We start from the raw sequence: 22,472 nt of genomic DNA, 5'->3' as shown, positions 1-22,472 counted from the left end.
GTGTCTGAAAGACTAAAAATCCCAAGCGCATGCCTTAGAATAGACAGATTTGCTTTCTGATGACTCTTAAGTGATTCCAAGTGGACAGTGCAGGCCTGCTCACACTTACCTTCAGGACCTCCGATGCCTGTGATCGGGCTTGCAACTCTGCCTGAGAAGAAGCTCTCAATTGTGTGTGTAGATTCTCCTCTAAACGTAAATCAGATTAAAACCCTAGGTGTCTATGCAGCTACGGCATTACCATAATGAAGAGGGCTGGCTACTAAGTGAGTGCTTTGATCCTCATAGGAATTGATATTGAAACATTTCTCAAGCTGTATTTTTAGAATTCATCTTTGCTCCATTTGTAAATAGTGTGTATTTGTAGCACAGCATCTCATTCCAGACATACGTGCATTTCAATATACTTACCTTCATGACAGTGTTCAGTAAAATGCCTTGCAGTTCTTTAATACTTAATGTCTTTGGCCCTGTTAGATATAAATCAGTGGAAATAGCCATGCATATTTTTAAAAGATTTTACAACTCCTACATCTTTCCTACTAGAAAGAGCATATAATCCGTGTGCAGTCCACAGTAGGTACAGTGGACTTGCTGAGAATCATCATAGATGATTGATTTTTAAAACAAAACAGTTTTTGTGCAAGACAATAGCAACCGCAATTCAGTGAAATGAGGTTTTTTCCTCATTAAACAAACCTCAGTATGGAGAAGAATGGAAACACAGAAGGATATATAAAATGAAACCATATCTTTTATAGGAAGAAAATGTCTTCTGCTGACAGTAGTTCCATAGTAGATCTTTTCTTTGGGGGAAAAAAAATACTGGTGCTTTTTTGGATGCGGAGGATGCAACCAATCTGTGCCTCTGTGTGATAGCAGCTGCATGCTGAGGACTTTCAAACACACAGCTACATAGGATTCTGCAGGCAACTTTTTGTAGAAGGTGCAAGTGACAAATGGAGACAAAATGGAGTGAGTTCTGAGTTGTGAGTTGATGCCCTCCTGTGTCATATATTCATGTCATTGAACCAATTTTCACATTGGAAGCCTAGAATCACAATAGCTTTCCTTCTGTTTGTCAGCTGTGAACACACCTGCACTGGCGATTTTCCTTTGCTCCGTTTCTTGTCATTCACTAGGTGGATTATATTCATTTATGTTACTTGATGTACATCTGTTTTCTTAAGTTTCTAGATAGATTTGAAAATGACGCAAAATTATTTCTGCATGTCTGTTCTGCATGTCTGTATATTTTGCTCAAGAACACCCAACGAGTATCAACACACCCGCCATGTGTCCTTTCTTCCTAGAAATAGAAAATCTCTATAGTTGTCCTTTGTGATTTTTAAAATCGAGTTTTTCTTACTGATAACCATTTTAAAGGTGAAGGAATAATGTTAAATTAAACTGTAAGGATTAATGTTTCAGTGCATTCCCAATCTTCAAATTTCCAACATAAAAAAGATGTTAAATTTTTATAAAAATAAATTTTCTCTTTGCTGCAGAATTGAAATGAGTATCAAAATTACAGTAAGTTGTAGTAAAAACAGACACAGTCTTTAGGATATTTTAGTTTGACATGAGCTCATTCTTGGTCTTGACAGCAAAATCTTCTGCCAAGCAGTGATGGCAAAATATGTTGAATTCATTGATTGATTTTTAAACATGGTAATAATTAAGCAAAATCATTTTGACACCTCAAGTCTCTGTTTTAGACAATTAAATTCTGCTTTTGCTAAGGTTATTGACTTCTGGATGATACTGGAAGCAACACTCCTCAGGGTTTAAACTATTCCTGTAGGACCATCTGTTACTGGCAAGTCTGTGCATCCTCTCCAGCCAATGCAGTACCAACCCCAGGCATATATTCAGGATTGTTCAACACACGACCCTGGTTCCTCATGATCCTTCAGTCTCAACTGGTAACTCAGTTAAGTCAAACACTGGTATGTCGTAATTTAAAGCTTAATAATGAGGGTGACTGTAAGAAAGTTCCTTAAATTAAGAGGCTGTATCTTACTTACCTTTGTATTTCCAAGACCAAATCTCCAACAATGCCTAGGAGTGATCTTAATAGACATTCAGCAAATGGTGACCTAACTGGAGAGAGAAGCTGATATTGGAATCGTACTTTATATATGTATAACAGTTCCATTGATTGAATCCCCATAACCATATAAAGAAGACATTCCATTCTTACTCAGCCAATGTAGAAACTGAGATTCAGAAAATATGTTGGTTTTTTTTTCCCCAAGTCACATGGCTAAAGCCAATGGCTTTTATTTCCAGTCTAGGACTCTACCTTTACACTGTCATTTCTTCCTTATGTGTGGCCTACTTTTACTTGTAAAACACTATTTTTAGGCTATGTATAAATTTGGAACATTTTCCTCATTAGGGACTTTTTTTATTGAAAAGGGCTGCAACCCTTTTATATATTTTTTTTTAAATATATTACAAGGCAACTCAGTGCACTCAAAATTGTTCTTCATAAGTTACCTCCCAGTAAGGTCACTTTAGATTGCATTAAAATGTGGTAAACGTATGACACACAAAAGCTCATCTATATCCATTGTTGCTGTGACAGAGGCCGGAGTGAAAAAAGTATATATGGAGGGAGTGAATGTTTGCTTTCAGCTGCCGTCTGTATTTTCCTCTATAACATCTGCGGCCTGATGACACAAGCTCTAATTAGTTTAAAGAATTTTTTGTGGCTGAGGGGTCACTATCCTCTCCAATCTAAGAAATTATGGTCTCCCTGGCACCCCTCCATTCTTCTGGAGGTCTAACTTAGACCAGTCCTATAGATGAGTTAGTATAGGCTGTCTTAGACTCTGCATTTCACCATTTTGAGTTTTTAACAGTGAAGTATAGTTAACACCTTTATATCATTTGTCAGTGTCTTGACTCAGCGGTTTCTGCATGTAGATGAGAGAGGAGCAGAAAATTAGAAAACTGCCAAACTGCTGATTCTGATGGACATAAATACTCTCCTGTCACATAATCAGATGTCTCCAGTTTCCATCTTCTCCCTCATTTTTTCCACACCACTATGCCTGCCCATCATAATACTTTTTTTTCATATATTGGGATATAATGGGAAAAGAAAGGATGAACTAAATAAACAGGATCAGATCTCTCTTAAAAAAAAAAGATTTTATATATTTGTTTGAGAGAGAGAGAGAGAAAGAGCACTTGAGTGGGGGTAGGGGCAGAGGGACAAAGAATCTGAAGCAGACTCTGCACTGAGTGGGGAGCCCGACACGGGGCTAGATCCCACCACCTCGAGATCATGACCTGAGCCCAAACCAAGAATTAGAGGCTTAGCCAACTGAACCACCCAGGCACCCCAGATTCCTTTTCTTCTAAGCCTCCTCATCAAAAATTTTTACTTAAACCTTGAAATACTTAGATTATTGAGTGATTACCTCTAAACATAATGATCAATAGATTTTCTTTGTTACCTGCTTGATAGGGACAGGTGTTTTAGAGGTTAAAAAAAAAAAAGTTGTTACATTAAAGTTCCCTTAATAGATTTTTGAGTCAACCAGACATCACCCTAGAATCACGTATGAGTTCTATAAAAAGAAGCAAAATAATAATTGAATAGTGACTGGAGCAGTGTCTAGCTACTATATTAATTTTAGAAAGATAAATTTGGTGTCTAAAAGAACTCATAGAATAGTTTCTCAAGACTCAAATGGGCCTTTGAGAGTATTTGGCCTATTTAATTCTTTTTCCAGGTGAAAAAAACTGAGACCCAAGAAGAAATGTAATATTTGGAGTAAGAAAAATGACTCCATGAACTGCTACTAAAAACTGTGACATTGGGCACATCATTTAAATATACCAGTCCTAGCTTTCCTTGTCTGTAGAATGAATGTAGTCATGCCTAATCCATAAGGTCATCAAGAGACGAAGACATGGCCCATGGTAGGCAGACACTCAAAAACAAAAACAAAAACAAAAAAACACAACAACCAAAACCAAAAAATCTGAACAAAACCTACCTGCTGTTCTCTTTTTTCTGTCCAAGGATGCCAGCTTGCCGCTGACAGAGGTGCTGATTTCACTTAATGCATGTTCTCTTAGTTTTGTTCTTGGTGGTTTTTTGGAATCTGAGTTTTGTATCTTTTTGATAAGTAAGTTATGTTTGTTAATCTGCCTTTGGTTTAAAACATTTTTTTGGTTGTTTAGGATTTCTGAAAAGTTGACCTTGTAACAGCATCAGAATAGTGCCGACAGGATCTTATGTTTTCTTTTTGATCTTAGTCCCTATTGTTTCACATTTATGTAATTGCTTCATCTTTCATTTTGAGTATTTCACCATTTTCATTCGCATGTTGTATTTAAAATTATTCTGCGTTTAGCATTTGTTATTAATTTACTTCCCTGTTGATTACCCATAGGAACTCTACCCATCTGGGGATTTTCACCTTATACATCACTCCTATTACAAAACAACATATAAGAGAGTGAATCTGTTTCACAGTCAGTACTTAACACAGCTGGAGCCATTTGAAACCTGCTGGTTTTTGCTTCCAATTATTCCATAGACTAGAAAGCATCTCTGTTGAAGTAATGACATCCATGGTGTAATCAAACTAGTTAAAATGCCTTGGAGTATATGGATCATATTTCTGGGATTCATCATATGTAAGCCAGAAGCATAATAGCCAACAGGGCTTTTTTTTTTTCTTTCTTATTTTAAAGTAATATATATTCACTTATAAGTAAGTTTGTAATGTCTGAATATGCAAGTTTATAATGTTTGAATATGTGGGTGATGTTATAAAAAGTGGGATCCAGTAAATAAAAATATAACACAATATGATAGTGTCTGAAAAATAGCCTTTCTTAATATCCTGGGGTCAAAATCATTGCCTTATGTTAGACTAGCTGAAATCATCAAGATAAAGTTATTGATTTGGATTTGGAGCGAAAGGTAGTGGGAATTTGTTACAAATTCAATTAACTTTATCAACTAAAGAAGTAGATTTGCCCAATGTTTAGGTGGCTTCATTGTGACTTAAATTGTAGAAATTAAATTTTTTTTAAAGATTTTATTTATTTATTCGACAGAGATAGAGACAGCCAGCGAGAGAGGGAACACAAGCAGGGGGAGTGGGAGAGGAAGAGGCAGGCTCATAGCGGAGGAGCCTGATGTGGGGCTCGATCCCATAACGCCAGGATCACGCCCTGAGCCGAAGGCAGACACTTAACCGCTGTGCCACCCAGGCGCCCCTAGAAATTAAATTTTTAACTTCTTACTGACCTTTACTACCTTCTCAGTGTGATCAAATTGTTTTTGTATTGGCCTTTTGGTTTAGTTCTAATTTTATATATAGACAGTGGCTAAGTAAAAAAAAAAGGACTTTAGAACAAAAACAATATGAAAACTTATTCCTTGTGCTTGGAAAATTTGAATCAAACAGATAAAACATGGCACATTGACATGATTTCCTTTTAGACTATTGCTTGCTTTATGGTAAGATGTACTACCTTACAGCAGTGGATAGTGAGCAGAGCAGGGACGGACACAGTATGGATATTACCTTGAGTTATCAGGCTTCATGGAGTTGTAAGGATTATAGCATGGCATACAGGAGATGTTCAATAAATTTTGCTCAATCCCACCACAAGGGCAAACATGGAGATAATTCGACAAAATGAAGGTGTTAAATACATTTTAAATGGCAAGAATCGGGCTTTAAGGATTGAGATTCATTCTTTTTTATAAAAAAAATATTTAGTCTTCTCATGGCATCAAGTACATATAAATGTATACTGTATGTTGCTAAATGTAAGTTAAGATGGCCACCATTTTATGTTGTCCATTTCAATGATAAACCTCTCTTAACTCTTAGAGTAGAGAAGTGATGGTGCATCCCAGGAAATATATGTAAATTTCAGTTCAGATAATGACCAAATACCTAGTCTATGAAGAGAATTATATTTCTTGTACTGCAGTCCTCACATCTCTCCTTCTGTGAACAGGGTCCACTTGATTTTCGCCCCTAGAAGTGTGAAGGACATTTTCTGCCTGTTGAATTCCTATTTGGCCGTAAGCCTGACAAGTAGACAATATCCAGCCTTATCACTAGACTGCTAAACCATGTTACATTTTCCTTAATGGATACTAAAACTTATTCCAGAATTATATCCTATAGTTTTAAATATGTATTCTTTTTTGAGAATTTTTTTATCTTTTTAAAAAATACATAACTATGATTTTTTTATGCCAAAGACCTGTAATATGATCTACTGATATATATATGTTAATCTTTATTTTTCATTAATTTTATTATTCAATAGACATCTATTGAGTAACTGCAGTGTTCCAGAAACAGTGTTAGACAGTGGGATTTTTAAGAAAATAAGACATCTGTATTTGCTTTAAAAGATTCCAGTGGGTTTTAAACATAATACATTTTTTCCTTGGAATTCCTCTTACTTAAAATATGAGTTCTCTCTGTTTTAAATTGATGTCATCATTTCCCTGAAATATACTTTTTGAAGTCTTTTTTTTTTAACTAGAGCCAGAGATTTGATCTTCAGTGGGATAATAAAATTCTAAGATCTATTACTCTAATTATAAGAATGCCACATTGAAATTTATCCTTTGGTTAATTTAGAGGGAAATACACTTTTTCATCCTTAAAATCACACTTCTTCTACAGGCAAAGGTGTTAATAAAATATAGTTGCAAGAAAACTTCATTTTTGTAACTATGAGATTAGCAAATTTGCTATATTAAAAATCACTTTAAAAACATGGCACACATTGATAATATTGAGTAATAACCTAAGTTGAAGAAGACAGTGTTCTCTACAAATGGAGTTCCACTTACGCACGGATCCCTTTTCAAAGGGGCGTTTTGAATCATGGTATTCTGCAAAACAGCCTTCACCCTTGGAAAACACATAAGCTTAAATGGAACATAGATGTTAAACTCTGGCTAGAATAATTGTTTGGTTTAATTGGCTTTTACCTCCAGATGGTTATGAGTTGGGCGAGTCCATTTTCTTATGAATATTTATCACAGTATTTCAAGGAATGGATGCAATGAAGTCATGTTGAAAAATAGAGACCTATATTGTATCTTTTTTTCTTAAATTGAGAAACATTCATATCCTGAAAATTTGGTTTCCTTTAATCACAGAAGAAAATGTCATAAGTGAGCTTTACATTTCAGGCAAGACAGACTATGATATTTTTAACTTTTATCATTTCTAAAACACTAATTTACATATGGATGGTGTTTATATGAGCAGGTCATTTCAAAATTTTAACATACTATTCAAACAGAATTTTTTTAAAATAACGCATTTAATGCCTCACCTGTACTTTTTTTGTGCATTTTTTAAAGATAAATTTTCACTGCCAGAAAATTGTACTATTTTAATTGCAGTTAAGCTTCAGTGATAACCACCAAGCTGGTACCTAACTCCAAAAAGATCTTTCCAACTGTTCTGTGGATACTTAGGCAACTATCTCTAAGTAATTACTCTAACATAAATTAGTTACCAAATTGAAACCTTAGGAATATGTACACCTTAGGAATAAAATGTGTAATGGCACTTAAATATACTGATTAAAATATAAACAATTTGGGGGGAAGTGGTAAACTTATTGATACGACCAACCACATAAGTAATGTAATCCACTTTTCAGTGTGAAAGTATGGACAGTTAGGTAAGCTAATTTAGTACGAAGAAACAGAATAGATTAAACTTAGTAAAATAGATACATTTAAATAAAGATTGGTGTGGAAATCACATGCATGTCATTCTGTTTGCAGTAACCAGTTTCTACAGACAATCAGAACTGTGCCAATCTCGTCATTTCAGTGATTGTTAACTTGGTGTTTTTACATAGTTTAAATTTTTTGCTTATTATGATTTTTGTAAGTGACTATGCATTGCTTTACCAAAGAAAATGAACCAGTAGGGGTTATTAAAATAAATAGATTTCTAATTTTTAAGACTTTGATACTTCTTGCTTGCTAATTTTTGGCAATAATCTTATCTATTCAAAAACACTTAATACTTTGCTGAAGTTTCACTTAGCATCTTGAGAATTAAATTTTCTCATCTGAAAATTAGATCATTGGATTCAGCCATTTTTTTCATTTCTGTTAAAAATGGAACTATGGCTTTAATTAATACTTAGGCATCCTCTTTGGCAGATTTCCTCATACCACCCAACATCTGTCTGGCCTACTTCTTTCTATCATTTGATATATGTTCAAACAGTGCAAATCAGTGTTGACATTGACTCATGAAAAACAATTACAAAATAAACCGTATGGTTCAGTCTCTCCTGACAATGAGCAATTCTCAATATCCCCATTGTTTGTATGATCTCTGTTATCACTCTCTTGCCTTAGTGTTGATAACAGAGCATTGCCTTTATCTTCTGTGAGGTCTCTGCCTGATTAATTTTTTCCCTTCTGAACTAGAAAATTAACTTTTTTCCTCCTAAATCGGAAATCACAAATCAGAAGAACTCTAAAATCTCAATCAGATTATTGGTGTTTATAGTCTGATGAGAAAATTATCCACTTAAAACAGTATGTAGCTACCCTATTTTTATCAGTAATACTACTTTGAATTTTTTTTCTGTAGTAAAGCATGAATTTTACTATTTTAACTTTTGTGAACATTGCAGACACACAGTTTTGGGATAATGTGTAAATAGAATTTTTGAAAAGTCAAACGGTCATTTGGAATGATGGTGGTGTTTATTATCAGGATACGTCTTAGAAAAGCTAATTAAATCTAATGCTTATTGATTTTACTGGCAGCCTGTACATTCAAAGACAAAATTGGGTTAAATCGAAGAAATAATGTAAATAATCAGAACTGTCAATCTATTGCTGAAGGAAAATCAAGTTTGGGATTAAAGAGATTGAATTGCAAATTCGCTGACGTAGCCCCCAAATATACCACCTGAGTGGCAGACAAGTGCTATTTGCTCACAGGAATATAAACTAGAACTAGGTTTTGCCACAGCAGAGCAGCTTACCACATTCTCTCCAGAATAGTGCAGAAACAGGGCCGTTCAGGATCCTTCTGAAACCTGAAAGGTAGCCCAGGAATGCTTATTAGGATATCTAATCCCTCAATGATTGCTGACCCTCAGATACGCTTGCATTTATCCTGACTGACTGCACTGGGCTCTGTCGTCTTATAAAAGCTTCAGGAAAGAGCAGCTGTATCAGTGTTTTTGCTGGACGTACTACAAAAAGACTATTTTACACTGTAGGTGGATGTCTCGGAGTTGACAGAGATGGAGGAGGTGTAGTTCTAGAAATGCCACATGTTGGCCACAAGACACTTTTTTTTCTGGTTTTGTTTTTCATATGAAGCAGCCTCATCCAATGCTCGCGTCTTGAATGTGCAGCAATCGAGATGCCTTTCTTAACCATATGGTTCTATGGACCTGATGTTTAAAATTTTTTCTTCCATGGATATAAGGTCATTTGGAGGTCCTTCAAAATAAAATCCCCAAACTATTTAATGTTACTAATTCAGGCAACAGCAAATTATAAAGAATCTAAAAGTAATATAAAACAAAATAATAAACCACATAGATTAGGTGTCAAATGAATGCCCTATGATTTTTGCCTAAGAGGCATCTTAGCTATTTTGAGCAGTAATTGATGGAATGAGATGTAAGCAGTCACTGGCAAGGTGAGAAGCTGGACAGGCCAATTCTTAAAATCCTGTGAGTTTATGGAGCATTGTCAGTGTGAGCCGTTCTGGGGACAATACAGTGAATCACAGCTATATGATTAATCAAATCAGTCCTCTATTGTAAAAGTAAAAAGAGAATGATGTCCATTGGCATCTGATTTGGAATTGGATACTTGTATATTAATGAATTTGTGTAGACTGTGCCTTCCAATGTTTTGCCTGGAAAAGAAATTCATTAGGAATTTGGACAAAAGCAACATTAGATAACCATAATAGAGTTAGAGTAGCCTATACAGAGGAAAAGCTAACATTAAGAAGAATAAAATCATTAATCCAAATAGTATGTTATTGAGGTTGAAACTAATTATTGAGTACTTTAACATGATTAGTCATTACTTCATTACTAAAAGATGTAAACATGCTTTAAACGTGTATAAAAGCAACTGGCCAAAATAAATCACAGTAATTTCAGCTAAATAGCAAACAGTTTCACAGGAGGAATGGGGGATATTTGGGGCTCTGAAAGAGAAGATCACAATATTCACTTTGGCACCATTATCTCTTTATTTCTAAAACATGGTTGAAACTAGATTTCCAACACCAGATAATGATAATAGCCAACATTTACTTGAGTGTTCATTGTATGCCTGGCCTTCTTCTCAACCCTTTACATGTATTAACTCCTTAAATAGGAACAGTGACCTTGTGAGTCAGGTACTATTATGAATATCCCTCTTTTACATCTGAGAAGTTAAATGGTTTGCTTAAGGTCACAGTTCTTGTAAGTGAAGAGTAGTTCAGGACTTGAACCCTCCCAGTGTTCTACGAGAGGCTTTGCTCATAGTTGCTAGGCAATACTGCCTCTTGATTGAACTTTAAGTTAAAAAAAATAAAATTGTGGTGCCATCACCAAGAGTCAGTTATGCCAAAAATAAATTCTTTGTGTGATGGTAAAAAAAAAAAAAAAAGGACAAAGTCTAATGCGTTTTGTTTGTAATCCCTTTTGTGTACACATTTTGCCACTGAGCACATGGCACGATGATGCAGCCATACCTGAGGCCTGTGTGGTTCTTTCCCTTTTACAGAGAACCTTCTTCACAGACAGTATGTAGCAAGAGTAGGAATAACATTTGTATCTTTTCGGCAGTAGGATTCTGAATACTTTTCACCAACAGTAGCTTTTAGCAGTGAATTTAAAACATTCTGCTAAACTCAAAATAGAATAAGAGTTTTTTGATTATCCTTTTTTTCAACAACTCCTATCCGATAAGAAGGGAAATAGAAGAGGGGAGGTCAAACTAGAATGATAACAAAAAGATCTCTCTTCTGCCCTAGATTAGAATGATGCTTTCTGACTCTTTCAACAAGTTTTAGTCCAGCCCCTATCGCTGAATGGGTCAGAAGCGTCATCCACCATCCAGCTCTGCACAACTTGCCAGCTCAGATCAGCAGGGGCCTCTCCCAGCCTGTTTGTAGTGCACGGGGAGAACGCATCTTCATGTCTATGTAGAAACATGCATATAAGTAGTGCTCATTCAATTTTAGCCCTTTTCTCAGGTTCTTCAGTTTTGTCGCCCACAACCACAAAAATTATCCATTAATTTTATGCAGTTCTGTAAATATATAATATTTTTTACTGACTTAATACCTTCTTGCTTAAAACTCTCACAGTAGCTGGTAAACACTTGTCAAACACGCGTTGGACTTTCAAGATCCCCCTTCAGTCTGAGAACTGGAGAGAATGATTTCAGCCCCATAGTCAAATAAAATTTCTTTACCCTTGATCCTTACAACAGATGCATTATGATGAAACTTCTAGGTGAGAAAGTTGCAGTTTTAATTTCAAGTACATTGGAAGGTTAAAATGAAATAGCTAGGAGTTAGGCACACACGGCTTTCCTTATTCCATTTGGCAAAGGAGAGTGATTCTTGGAACAACACGCTAACCTTTCCATCCATTGTGTCTAGTGCATGTGGGTCACCGAATAACTTTCATGAATGCTATTCTAATTTAGAACATAAATTCTGTCACATGCCTAAACAATAAAAAAAAATGGCCCTTTGAAAAAGTTTCTTGTTATGAGACAAGCAAATTGGCTTATACTTCTAAAAACCTATAGTTTGGGGGCTAAAGTTACATTTTGATTGTGTGGACTCAGTTATTATTTAAAGCTTGGTTCGATTTTGGGGCAGCAGCTTTTTCTTGATGACCCTTACTAATAAGCTTTAATTGGCAGAAAAATTTCAATTATTCTAATCAAGGAGCAGAATCGAACATGTTGACCAAAGTAGATTTCATGTTTCTAGTTAGACAACAAGAATTTGGTAAGGGCATACTTTTAGATCAACCATTGACGTAAGAAACCTAAGTTTACCTGTTAATTTGTCAGTGAACTAGAGTGGCAAGATTTCTTTACTTTAAATGATTAAGGTGAGATATTGGAAAAGCATAATTCTTGGATATGAATTCAAAGACATACAGGCAAGTTTACTTTGAACTCAATATCACATGTAAGAATAGAAATCAATTTGTGGTAGGAATGTGAGGAATGACTTTTGTATATTTGTTTAAAGAGTCATTTTTAGAGAAGTAATCTATCTTTAAATTATACTTTTTTAATAATAATTTTTTAATGTGTTATGTTAGTCACCATACAGTACATCCCTAGTTTTTGATGTAAAGTTCCATGATTCATTACTTGTGTATAACACCCAGTGCACCTTTCTTGATGTAACTCATGTTTAATGAGACCAAACATAAAAGCAAACACTTTTAGTAACCTCTATTTATCAGGTTCAGGTAGAAGGCTGCCAAACTGTTTTGGTTTTACAGTAGGTTATGGTCTTATGATGGAGTTCCCAATTGGGGTTTGGGAACTAGAACCCTGGCATACAGACATGATGTGCTGCTTCAGCTTTCTAGGTGACTTAAAATATGGCTGGAGTTCTCCTTTATTCAGAAACTAGATAGACGAGGTCTCACGAGGAACTAAATTAATATTGCATCGACATTCTGGGTGTTGGTGATAATTTGTAGTGACATTATGCCTATTGGTTATGATGGTGATAGGCAAGCTCCATCCAAATGGACATTATAAGAGCCAAATTTAATAGTCTTAGTATTGGAAATTTCTGCCTTGAGGAGAGCAGAGTCTCTCCAGCATGTACTTTGCTTTCTACCTCCACAATTATGTATTAATATACATCAATTCTTCAAAGTTGAGGAAGAGCATGAGGGGATGAATGGAACTGGGCAATATTAAAGTAGCCAAGTGAAATTTCTGTGGTGGTTTTTCTGTAGGGATGTGGTAGGAAAGGCACATGGACACCAATTCCTAGCCTTTGAACATTCAAGAAAATTAATTAACTTTCCAGAAAATGAATAAAAAGGGAAGTGGAAAACAGCTATGTAACTTAAGCTGGTATGTTTCTTCTCATCACATAAATAAATAATTTTTCACAAATATCAAGAATTGATTCAACAAAGAGGTCCAATATTATGTGTAGTGTATGCTTTTGTTCATTTAAATACGATCACTTTTATCTCTTAAAAATACTCACAGGAAAGGTATCCTTTACCTGACCACAATAAGAAAATTAGATACAATGAATGTACACAGCAAATCTATTCAACCATATACATATTGCTGTATGAAATGTCTGAAGTGAAAAGATTTTTCCATACCTTACCAAAAGTTTTAATGAAAATATTTTAACTAGAACATATTGAAGCCTTCCTTAATTTCACCTCCTTTTCCTGCTATCCAGCTTATCTACGAGGGCAGTAGAATTATGGCAATATACAGTTGACCCTTGAACAACATGGGTTTGAACTGCACGGATTCACTTACGTGTGGAGTTTTTTGATAAATACAGTACTGTCAACTTATTTTCTCTTATGATTTTCTTAACATTTTCTTTTCTTCAGCTTTATTGTAAGAATACAGTGTATAATACATAGAACCTACAACATATGAGTGAACCAACTATTAATGTTATCAGTAAGGCTTCCAGTCAGCAGAAGGCTATTGAGTTTTGGGGGAGTCAAAAGTTATACACAGATTTTCAACTGTGCCCGAACTCCTGCGTTGTTCAAGCATTAACTGCCTACACTGCCTAAGGCTGTGTATGTTTTCAAGTTATCTGAGAACTTTTTAGCCGTCCTTATTGCAAATTGATAAAATTACCATTTTAAAATTACTGTATTAGTTTGGCAAGCTCTTGAAACTATTTTTTCGTAGATTTCTGATGGGGTGCTAATCTTTAGATTTTTGACAGTATGACTTTTTGGAAAGGATTAATGCAACTGGACAACAGTATGGTAGCAGAGTAAAAATTCTGTAGTGGTTTGTCTACGGTGAGGTGATAGAAAAGGCAAATGGATGCCCATTCCTAATTAGAGATATCTATTCAGTAGATGATTTATTTTCCTTGATTGCATGCATTCGATTTTTTTGAAACCACAAAATGTATTTGAATGCTGTGCACACGTTGGCAGAAGTGAACTGTGGCAACATGAGAATAACTTAGTTGGTATCTCTTCTGTAGATCAGGCAGTGGATTGTAGCAATTCATCGTATTTTTTAAAGCTTTTAAACATTACCTCTTACAATAGTAATTATTAAAACCGAAAGGATCAGGAATATGCCAGATGTAAGATCATTTGTAAAAAGTGATTCATAAACTTGATAATCATATGACAATTGAGGTGATTGTCATATGGTGATTATAGGTGAGTTTTTGATATACAGAGTGGCATTAAAATAGAAGTATAAAGTCAACTATAATGTTGGAGTTCTAGACGTACACAAATAAGATGATTGTTTTTAAACTTTCAATAAATTTGGTACCTAATTTACAGATATCCGTAGCTTATGAACCCTTATTTATGCTTATTTAGCTTAAAAAATTAAGGAAGAATTAAAGAATATTTGAAGTTATTATTTCATTTCTAGCATTCTGAGAGAGTGGCCAAGAGACTGGAAATGTCTTAACTTAGTGTGAATGTAGTTAAACGAATCATTGCTATGCTACTGTCCAGGTCTTGAAGTGCAAAGTGTTGAGAAGACATAGCAATTTGCTTAATTAACCCCTGTTCATTTCACAGGGCAAGAAATAAGATTACTCTTTGGCAATCACATGTTACTTGAATTATATTTTATTTTTATTAACCTGAAAGCATACCAACACCCTCACACACACAACCCCTAATGCAAATATGGACAGAAGGAATCCCCCCCCACTCATAAATCAGTCTGCTTCTTTCTAACATACAAGAAATGTTAGTAGCTCTGACAAAAAAATACGGTGTCATAAAGCTCATGCTTTAGAGCTTATGGCCTGACTAAAAGCAGATGACGTCTGCATTTGTGTGTTTCCTCTGCATAGCCTCCCAAATGATATCAACCAACTTCTTGTAGAAAATGTACATGCTTTTCATCCTGACCAATAAAAGGCAACTTGGTGAGTTACAGAGATTGACTGGGTGCTTGACATGTGGTGCTGCCCCACTGAAACAGTGGGCACTTGGTACCGGGGAGGTTTAGGAGAATTTAACTTGCTTGCTTGTTTTTAGATATGTTGATATCCTAATATTCTAAAATTATAAAAATGCAAGTTTAGTTCACATACAATAGGTTTCCTTATATTGCTTTTGTAGTTCATATGTAAAACAAAGAAAATAATGTGCTCCTAGTCATTCTGTAATTGTGTTCTGATATTACCAGGCAGTTTTTGTAGACATAGTCAGATAAACATATTGTTCATTATTTAAATGCAAACTGCATCTTTTCGATCTTATTGCCTAAGTAATTTTTAGAGAATGATCATTGAGTGGTCCCTCCTCCCACTTCAGCACTTTAAGATGGGTGGATGTGTTTGATTCCTTTTCCATTCTTCTATTATTAAAAGAACCCTAGGGGAAATAAAGCATTTGTTTTCAATTAATAAAAAAAAAAACCACCCTGGTAATTATATTGTTTTACTTCTGCAAAATAGCCACATTTTTACATACTCCAAATAAATTGTCACGTGTAACTATAGGCTGGAAACGATGAAATGTGGCTGAAAATAATTTCCCTTGTTGTACTACAATGTATGAATAATTATAAATGTAAACACTTAACGTCACATTTACCATTATTCTATAGGTACCATTCACAATACGGTATATTCTATTGCTACTTTGTGAAATGAGTTCTTGAGATTCATAGTAAGGCACTACACAAAGCATTATTATTAAAGAATTATAGGGAAAACTTTCCCAATTGAAAACTGATAACTGAAGGTATTATTTAAAATAAATATACTGCAGAGTAGATAAGTTCAGTGTAGCAATATCTTTCTATTTTGGTCTCAGATTAAGTTTTTATATACACAAAAACAATTTGCCTCAAGAATTAGGTGATCTATTTTAGAAGATTTAAAATAACCAAAATAATGTTGCCTTGTGTTACATTAGTAATTTATCAATAAAAATTATTACTGTTAATAATTGGTAGAATTTTTTCCTCCCTGTGCTAGAGATTTAAGTTGATGGGGATTTAGTAACATGTATAGGGATGCATCTTAATATCTATATTTGCTGAACAGTGTAAAAACACAAAACTGTCCTCATTAAAATGGACTTTTGTACACTATAATTTGAATTAAGTAATGAATATATAAAGTATTTAAAAAGTTGTATATCAAAATGTATAACATTCCATTTTTGGCTATATTTTGTAAAACATTTTTGGTGTAATCAGTATGACTCTCACATATGTCAAATCAAGTATTTTACTATTTATTTAAACAGATATATACCTAATGTATTTGGAAGCTTATTGCACTCATATAATTGTATATATTGTGGCTTCAAAAGTCTGTACTTATCCTTGCTTTAAAAAAGTAGTATGTGCATTTCTTTCCAATTTATTTTAATTAATTATATTAAGGAAAACATCCTTTACTAAATGTATCTTAAAATTCACAATAAAGTTTCAGAAATTGTTTTGTACAATGTTGAGATTTTGTGTTGAATTTGTTTGTGAGCATTTTTTGAAATTGTTCTCTGGTTTTCTAATAAGGGTTCCCTGAACTTAACCGTATTGGTAAAATGATGAGTGGCAACACATGGTATGGTGAATAGCCAGCCCCTGGTGAATCGGGAGGCTGTTCTCCTAAGTGGTGAAGTGCTAATACCTGCGGAACCTTGGCTAAAAGACACCAAGTGGGTCCCCCCCTCAAATTTCTAGTAACTCATCATGTCTAGATTTCTGCATTGGGATGTCAAGGAATTTGGACTCTGAGTGTCCTAGAGTGCAGAGAAGCAGTTACATGGAGGTGATGTGGAGAAAATATATACAGGTCTGTTCATCAAACTTGTTAATGTTCTATTTACAGAACTTAAATGGATATTTAAGAGTTCAAGTTTGGCGTGTTACCTTTGACATCCCATTAAAAAGATAAGGCTAGACCCCCCAAATACAGTAAATATAAATATCCATATTTGGTTCAGGTTAGTTCACTGAGGGACAGACTCACTTATTTTGCTAAGAAAATTCAGGTTTCTCAAGCGAGGAAAAGGCCTTTTTCGTTGTGAGTTCGCCACAGTCCTTCCGGTCACCCTTGAAGTCTGTTGCGACACAACCAGTTGGCTATTTCCACATGAAACACATAATTTTCTACCTTGCTGGATGGGAATAAATATGCGTTTCATGTTTAGATTTCCTACGATTGGAAGTGGGGAGCGGAGCGAAAATTTCATAACCACTTTCCCAGTTGCATGTTGATTGTTTTACACATACTTGTTAAAGACAAGCAAAAAATCATGGATGTCCTTAAAAGGCCCGGGCATTCTTCACGTGAAAGGACTCCATTTTGTAATGATACTCATTTGAAATAGCAGAGATGAAAACTTACTAACCATAAATATGGAATGAGTATTACAAAATTGCTGTTGCTCTTAAATTTGTGTTTTAGCCCAGAGAGATTTAGCCTATCTGCCCTATTTGCCGGTTTTGTTTGTGCAGATGTTTGCCCCTTAAAAAGAGTAAGTTGGTCAGCTCCATTCATCAAATGTAGTTGAATGAAAATAGTTTTGCCTGTGCTGACATTCCAATGCTACCCATAAAACAGAACACTTTTTTACTTTCCATTCATGTAATGAAAAATCTTTTGAATACTGAAGTAGTCAAATGTGAGGACTAGGAGCTGGGCAGGTGGCTTGTCGGTATCTTAAATATTAAACAACCAGGGGGAACGGGGTCCTTTTTCCATAGGAGAAGGGAAGTGATTCCAAATATGCCTTTTCCTCTTTGCAATTGTTTCCTCTTCTAATGCTATCCAGCAGTTATATCCATTTCTTCTTTTATATTTTTTCAGGAGATACAATTCCTTACAAAGATTTTACTCACTTTTTAATTCATAAATAGTGCATGTTCTGTTAGTATATTAAAACCCATTAATACAGTACATTATCCCAAACCATTTTCACCACTTAATTTCACCTCAAACATGCATTCTGATATTAACTTGCAGGGTTAATTAAGAATTATTGGTCATATTTTAGAAGATGCAAGTGATTTTTAACAAGAATCGGTGGGGAAAAAGGAATGAGTATTATTCCTGGCACCAATACATTCTGACCGACAATACCAGCTAATGTAGTCTGTACTTGATGGCTAGAAATAAAGAGATGTATTTGGGTATATGTTCATATATTTATATATAGATAATTTGTGCATATATGTATGGAAGAATATATATGTTTTTTATATTAAATTTTTTTTTATTTAGGTAGATTGAGAGTGATTGGAACATTAATTCTTCTATACTGTAAAACCTAATTTTTGTTGTTTATTAAATGATATAGGCTACTTATCTATTATACAATCAGATTTTAATGCATATTTTAATGCCAGTAATTACTTTTGACATTATTTAAATAAACCTATCAGCTTTCTGTTTTAAATTTTTGAATAGAGCCTTTGGCATTTTTATTAATATTTTTATTAATGTAAGCATCATAAGCTGAGGTCAGTATTTTTATATAGCTGCTTTTGATATTTAAACATATTTCTTTTAGTAAAGCACAACACCCACTTAGTTTTTGAAAATGTACAAGTAACCACTCATTCATGAATATATAAATCAATTCAGAATTTTCCAGCTAGTGTAAATGAATCCTTTATTTAACTTCTTCTTTTTTTTTTTTTTGTGACTTTAAAATGCTATGTCACCAAGGATGATTCCATCCTTTATTTAATAAATACCTCCTGATTACCTGTATGATGGTCAATGTTTTCGCCAAATGAGTCTTTACGCATAATTTGATGTGTTTCACATGCTGTGCTTAACAGCCTTTGTTTGTAAGGTGTCTAGGTTTTGGGGGGGTGAAGAGGATAAGACGGAGTTTTGTATAGCAAGTGGGACTGAATAATATGCTGCATATTCAAAAGAAATCTGGCAGAATTCCTGGTTTATAGTAGGAACTCAAATACATTATGGATGAATGACGGAAGACTACTGATGATGGAGTTGTTTTTATTAATATAATAATTAATTATTATACTAGCAATTATAATTTATACTTTTTTCAAGTAAAATTTCGGTTAATCTTGTTGATAGCAAGATGCATGCTAAGATTAATTTTATTTCATTTCTTTTTCTTCAATATACTTGGAAGATAGAAAAAGTATGTTCCGTATACAATGGGAAAAATAACTATTTTTTGTTTTGTTATACACAGTGCACACTTGGTATTTAAAATAAGTATTGCCCTTATAGCCCAGAAAAGTTATCATCCAACTATTTGCCATGTTGAGTATAAGTCTATATTTAATAAAATGGTATTCTATTTTTAAAATATTGAAAACAAATACTGGTAAACTTTTGATAAACCAGTGTTATTTGCATTATTATGTCATTTCTTATATGGAAGAGTAAGGGTGTTCAAGTTAATCCATTTATAAGTTATAACTATTAATTGGTACAATTAAGGGATTATTCTTAAATATATGGATTAAATGCATACATGTGATATTGTGCCCTTTAGCAATTACTAATTTTAGTCATTTTGGAAATATTCAGTAGCCTCAGCCTATAAATGATTATTAATATAACAAATATATTTGTTAGTTTAAATATTTCATTTTATAACCAGCAGTGCTTAAACTTTCTGTGTTCTGACTCCATTGAGTATCATTTAAAAGCTGTAGGCTCAATCTCCAGAAAAATTCATATACATATATATATATATATATATATATATATATATATATATNCATCTATGAAATCTGCCAGGGACCTATGGCCCTGGGTAATAACCAAATACATGTAAATTATTGGACTCTCTATGCAACTCCTACTAAATATTCTATGAAAATAGTTTGAAGTATTTCAAAGAAAAGAAATGTAATATTCTTTTTTCAGCACTATTTTTTAGAAAATGAACTTTTTTGGGAACAGTTGCTCCTATAAAAATGAATAGAGCCTAGAAATATTTTTCCTTCTTTGTACAAAAAAAAAAGATGGGGCGCCTGGGTGGCACAGCGGTTAAGCGTCTGCCTTCGGCTCAGGGCGTGATCCCGGCGTTATGGGTTCGAGCCCCACATCAGGCTCCTCTGCTATGAGCCTGCTTCTTCCTCTCCCACTCCCCCTGCTTGTGTTCCCTCTCTCGCTAGCTGTCTCTATCTCTGTCAAATGAATAAAATCTTTAAAAAAAAAAAAGATAAAATGTTAAAAACATACAGTTTTGCCATAGGAATACATTGATCACATTAATAAAATGGTCTTCATCGCGTATATAATTGATGCTGTTAGCAGATGTGCAAATAAGCAGCTAGACAGCCAGCCAAATGGAATAGGGCAGCTTTAAATTTAAGCTCCCTTTGATATATGCAGTCCTCACAATTTGTTAAATTTGGTTTCTTTTTTATATTTTGTCCATTGTCCTTTTGCTGTTGTAAGTTGCACAGATAATTTCTACAGAGTGACATCACACAGGTGTAATTTCCTGTTCACCCTCACATTTCTAACCTAGATTTTGCCTGTCATTTTCTTTCTTCTTAAAAAGAGAATAATAAAAACAATACTTTTTTTTGCCTATAGCCATATAAATTTATAAAGTAATTTCACATAAAATAGTGTGTTTGAATTCCACAAAAAATGTGTGAATTTGGTTTTTATCCCCATTTCTGAGAAAATTAAAGCTCAATGTTTGAGTCATTTTCAAGGCCACACAGCTCCTATGTGGCTCAGCTAGGATTTTTTTTTTTAATCTTCCCAACGCTCATGCCAAGAATCAGGATTGATTTGAAAAAGAGACAAAAGTATGTTAATGACAGTGATATGAAACATTTCATAAATATACATCAAAATGTATTTGCCCAGAATTCATCTTTGAAGATATGTTCAAAACTTTAAGAAATTTATTATAATATTTTAATAGTATTTGTCGCATATGCAGAGAGACTTTTTACAATACATTTTCACTATCCTCTAACTCCCGTCAGAGACATTTCAAACTTGGTGAAGTCGTAAGGATTTCTGTCTTCCTGTCTGTGTGTCTGTTTCTGTCCCTCATCCTTACCCTCTCCCTCCCTTTCTTCCTTCTTTCCTTCCTTCAAGTGTGTGTCTTCTGCCAGAGTTAAGAGATAAATGTAGTTTCTCATCTCTCAGGGGTAAGAGTTCCTGAATAAGAATACTAACCAGTACAAACTTATTTCCATGTTCTGAGTAGGATTCTTTATCAGTCCATTTTTTAAGATGGATTTCTTTCTTTATTCCCCTCCTGTTATGATTCCTCTTTAGTTTTGGCAAATTGATATTAGTACCAGAACTGCTATATGTAATAATTATTATGCATTAAATATTCCACACATTTTTTTCAGGGATTTTTTTAAACCCTCAAAACAACGCTATGAAGTAAATGTTACTCATATCCTCATTCCATTGATGAGGAAACTTGAGTTTCATAGACATTAAGTAATGTATCTAAAAAGTTTGTTTCAACTTAAGTAGTAAATCACTTCAACTTTCCTTTAAAAGTTAGTGATCCCTTTATTTTTTTATGATTTTACTGAGGCAAATTATACATATCATATTATTCACTATTTATATTGTACAATTCCAAAGTTTTTAGTAAATTTAGCAACTTGTGCAACTACCATTATGTCACTTTTATAACATTTTATCAGTCTACTGAAGTCTCTTGTGTCTATTTACTGTTGATCTCTTCTCCTCAACCCCCAAACCCTGGCCCCAGGTAACCACTAATTTACCAGCTGTTTTTGAGATTTGACTTTTTGGGACATTAAGTATACATGAAATCATATCATACGTATGATTTTTCTCTTGTATTTTGCTTTTTAGTGATTATTTTTGGCGCTTTTTTTAAAGATTTTATCTATTTATTTGACAGAGATAGAGACAGCCAGCAAGAGAGGGACCACAAGCAGGGGGAGTGGGAGAGGAAGAAGCAGGCTCATAGACAAGGAGCCTGATGTGGGGCTCGATCCCAGAACGCCGGGATCACGCCCTGAGCCGAAAGCAGACGCTTAACTGCTGTGCCACCCAGGCGCCCCATTTTTGACACTTTTAAAGTAAATACATCTTTATTACAATTATTAATACTGAAAAATATAATAACATCTACCTATATTCCCATGAACATGAACCATTCCCCCCTAATTGGCCTCGATCGTTATACTTCTCAAACAGAACTGATAGGAGATAATGCTAAGTGAAATAAGTCAAGCAGAGAAAGACAATTATCATATGATTTCTCTC

The 22,472-nt window shown here is 34.2% G+C and overlaps 1 protein-coding gene across 6 annotated transcripts in view; it reads left to right on the top strand.

The window, feature by feature from the left end:
* PCDH9 (protocadherin 9) overlaps positions 1-22,472 on the top strand; it is an 892,769-nt gene that overhangs the window by 12,465 nt on the left and 857,832 nt on the right. Inside the window, exon 3 of one of the 6 annotated variants that reach the window (XM_034665278.1) lies at positions 1,805-16,631. The exons of 4 other annotated variants lie outside the window; for them this stretch is intronic. In XM_034665278.1, coding sequence (XP_034521169.1) covers positions 1,805-1,960 — 156 coding nt within the window. In that variant the 3' untranslated portion in view covers positions 1,961-16,631. Of the gene's footprint in view, positions 1-1,804; positions 16,632-22,472 lie in introns of those variants that run through there. One more of the 6 variants, XM_034665279.1, reaches the window with a different exon arrangement.

Source organism: Ailuropoda melanoleuca, chromosome 7 (genome assembly GCF_002007445.2).
Source record: "Ailuropoda melanoleuca isolate Jingjing chromosome 7, ASM200744v2, whole genome shotgun sequence".
Classification (NCBI taxonomy): Eukaryota; Metazoa; Chordata; class Mammalia; order Carnivora; family Ursidae; genus Ailuropoda; species Ailuropoda melanoleuca.
This window is presented reverse-complemented; position numbering and strand designations above follow the sequence as displayed.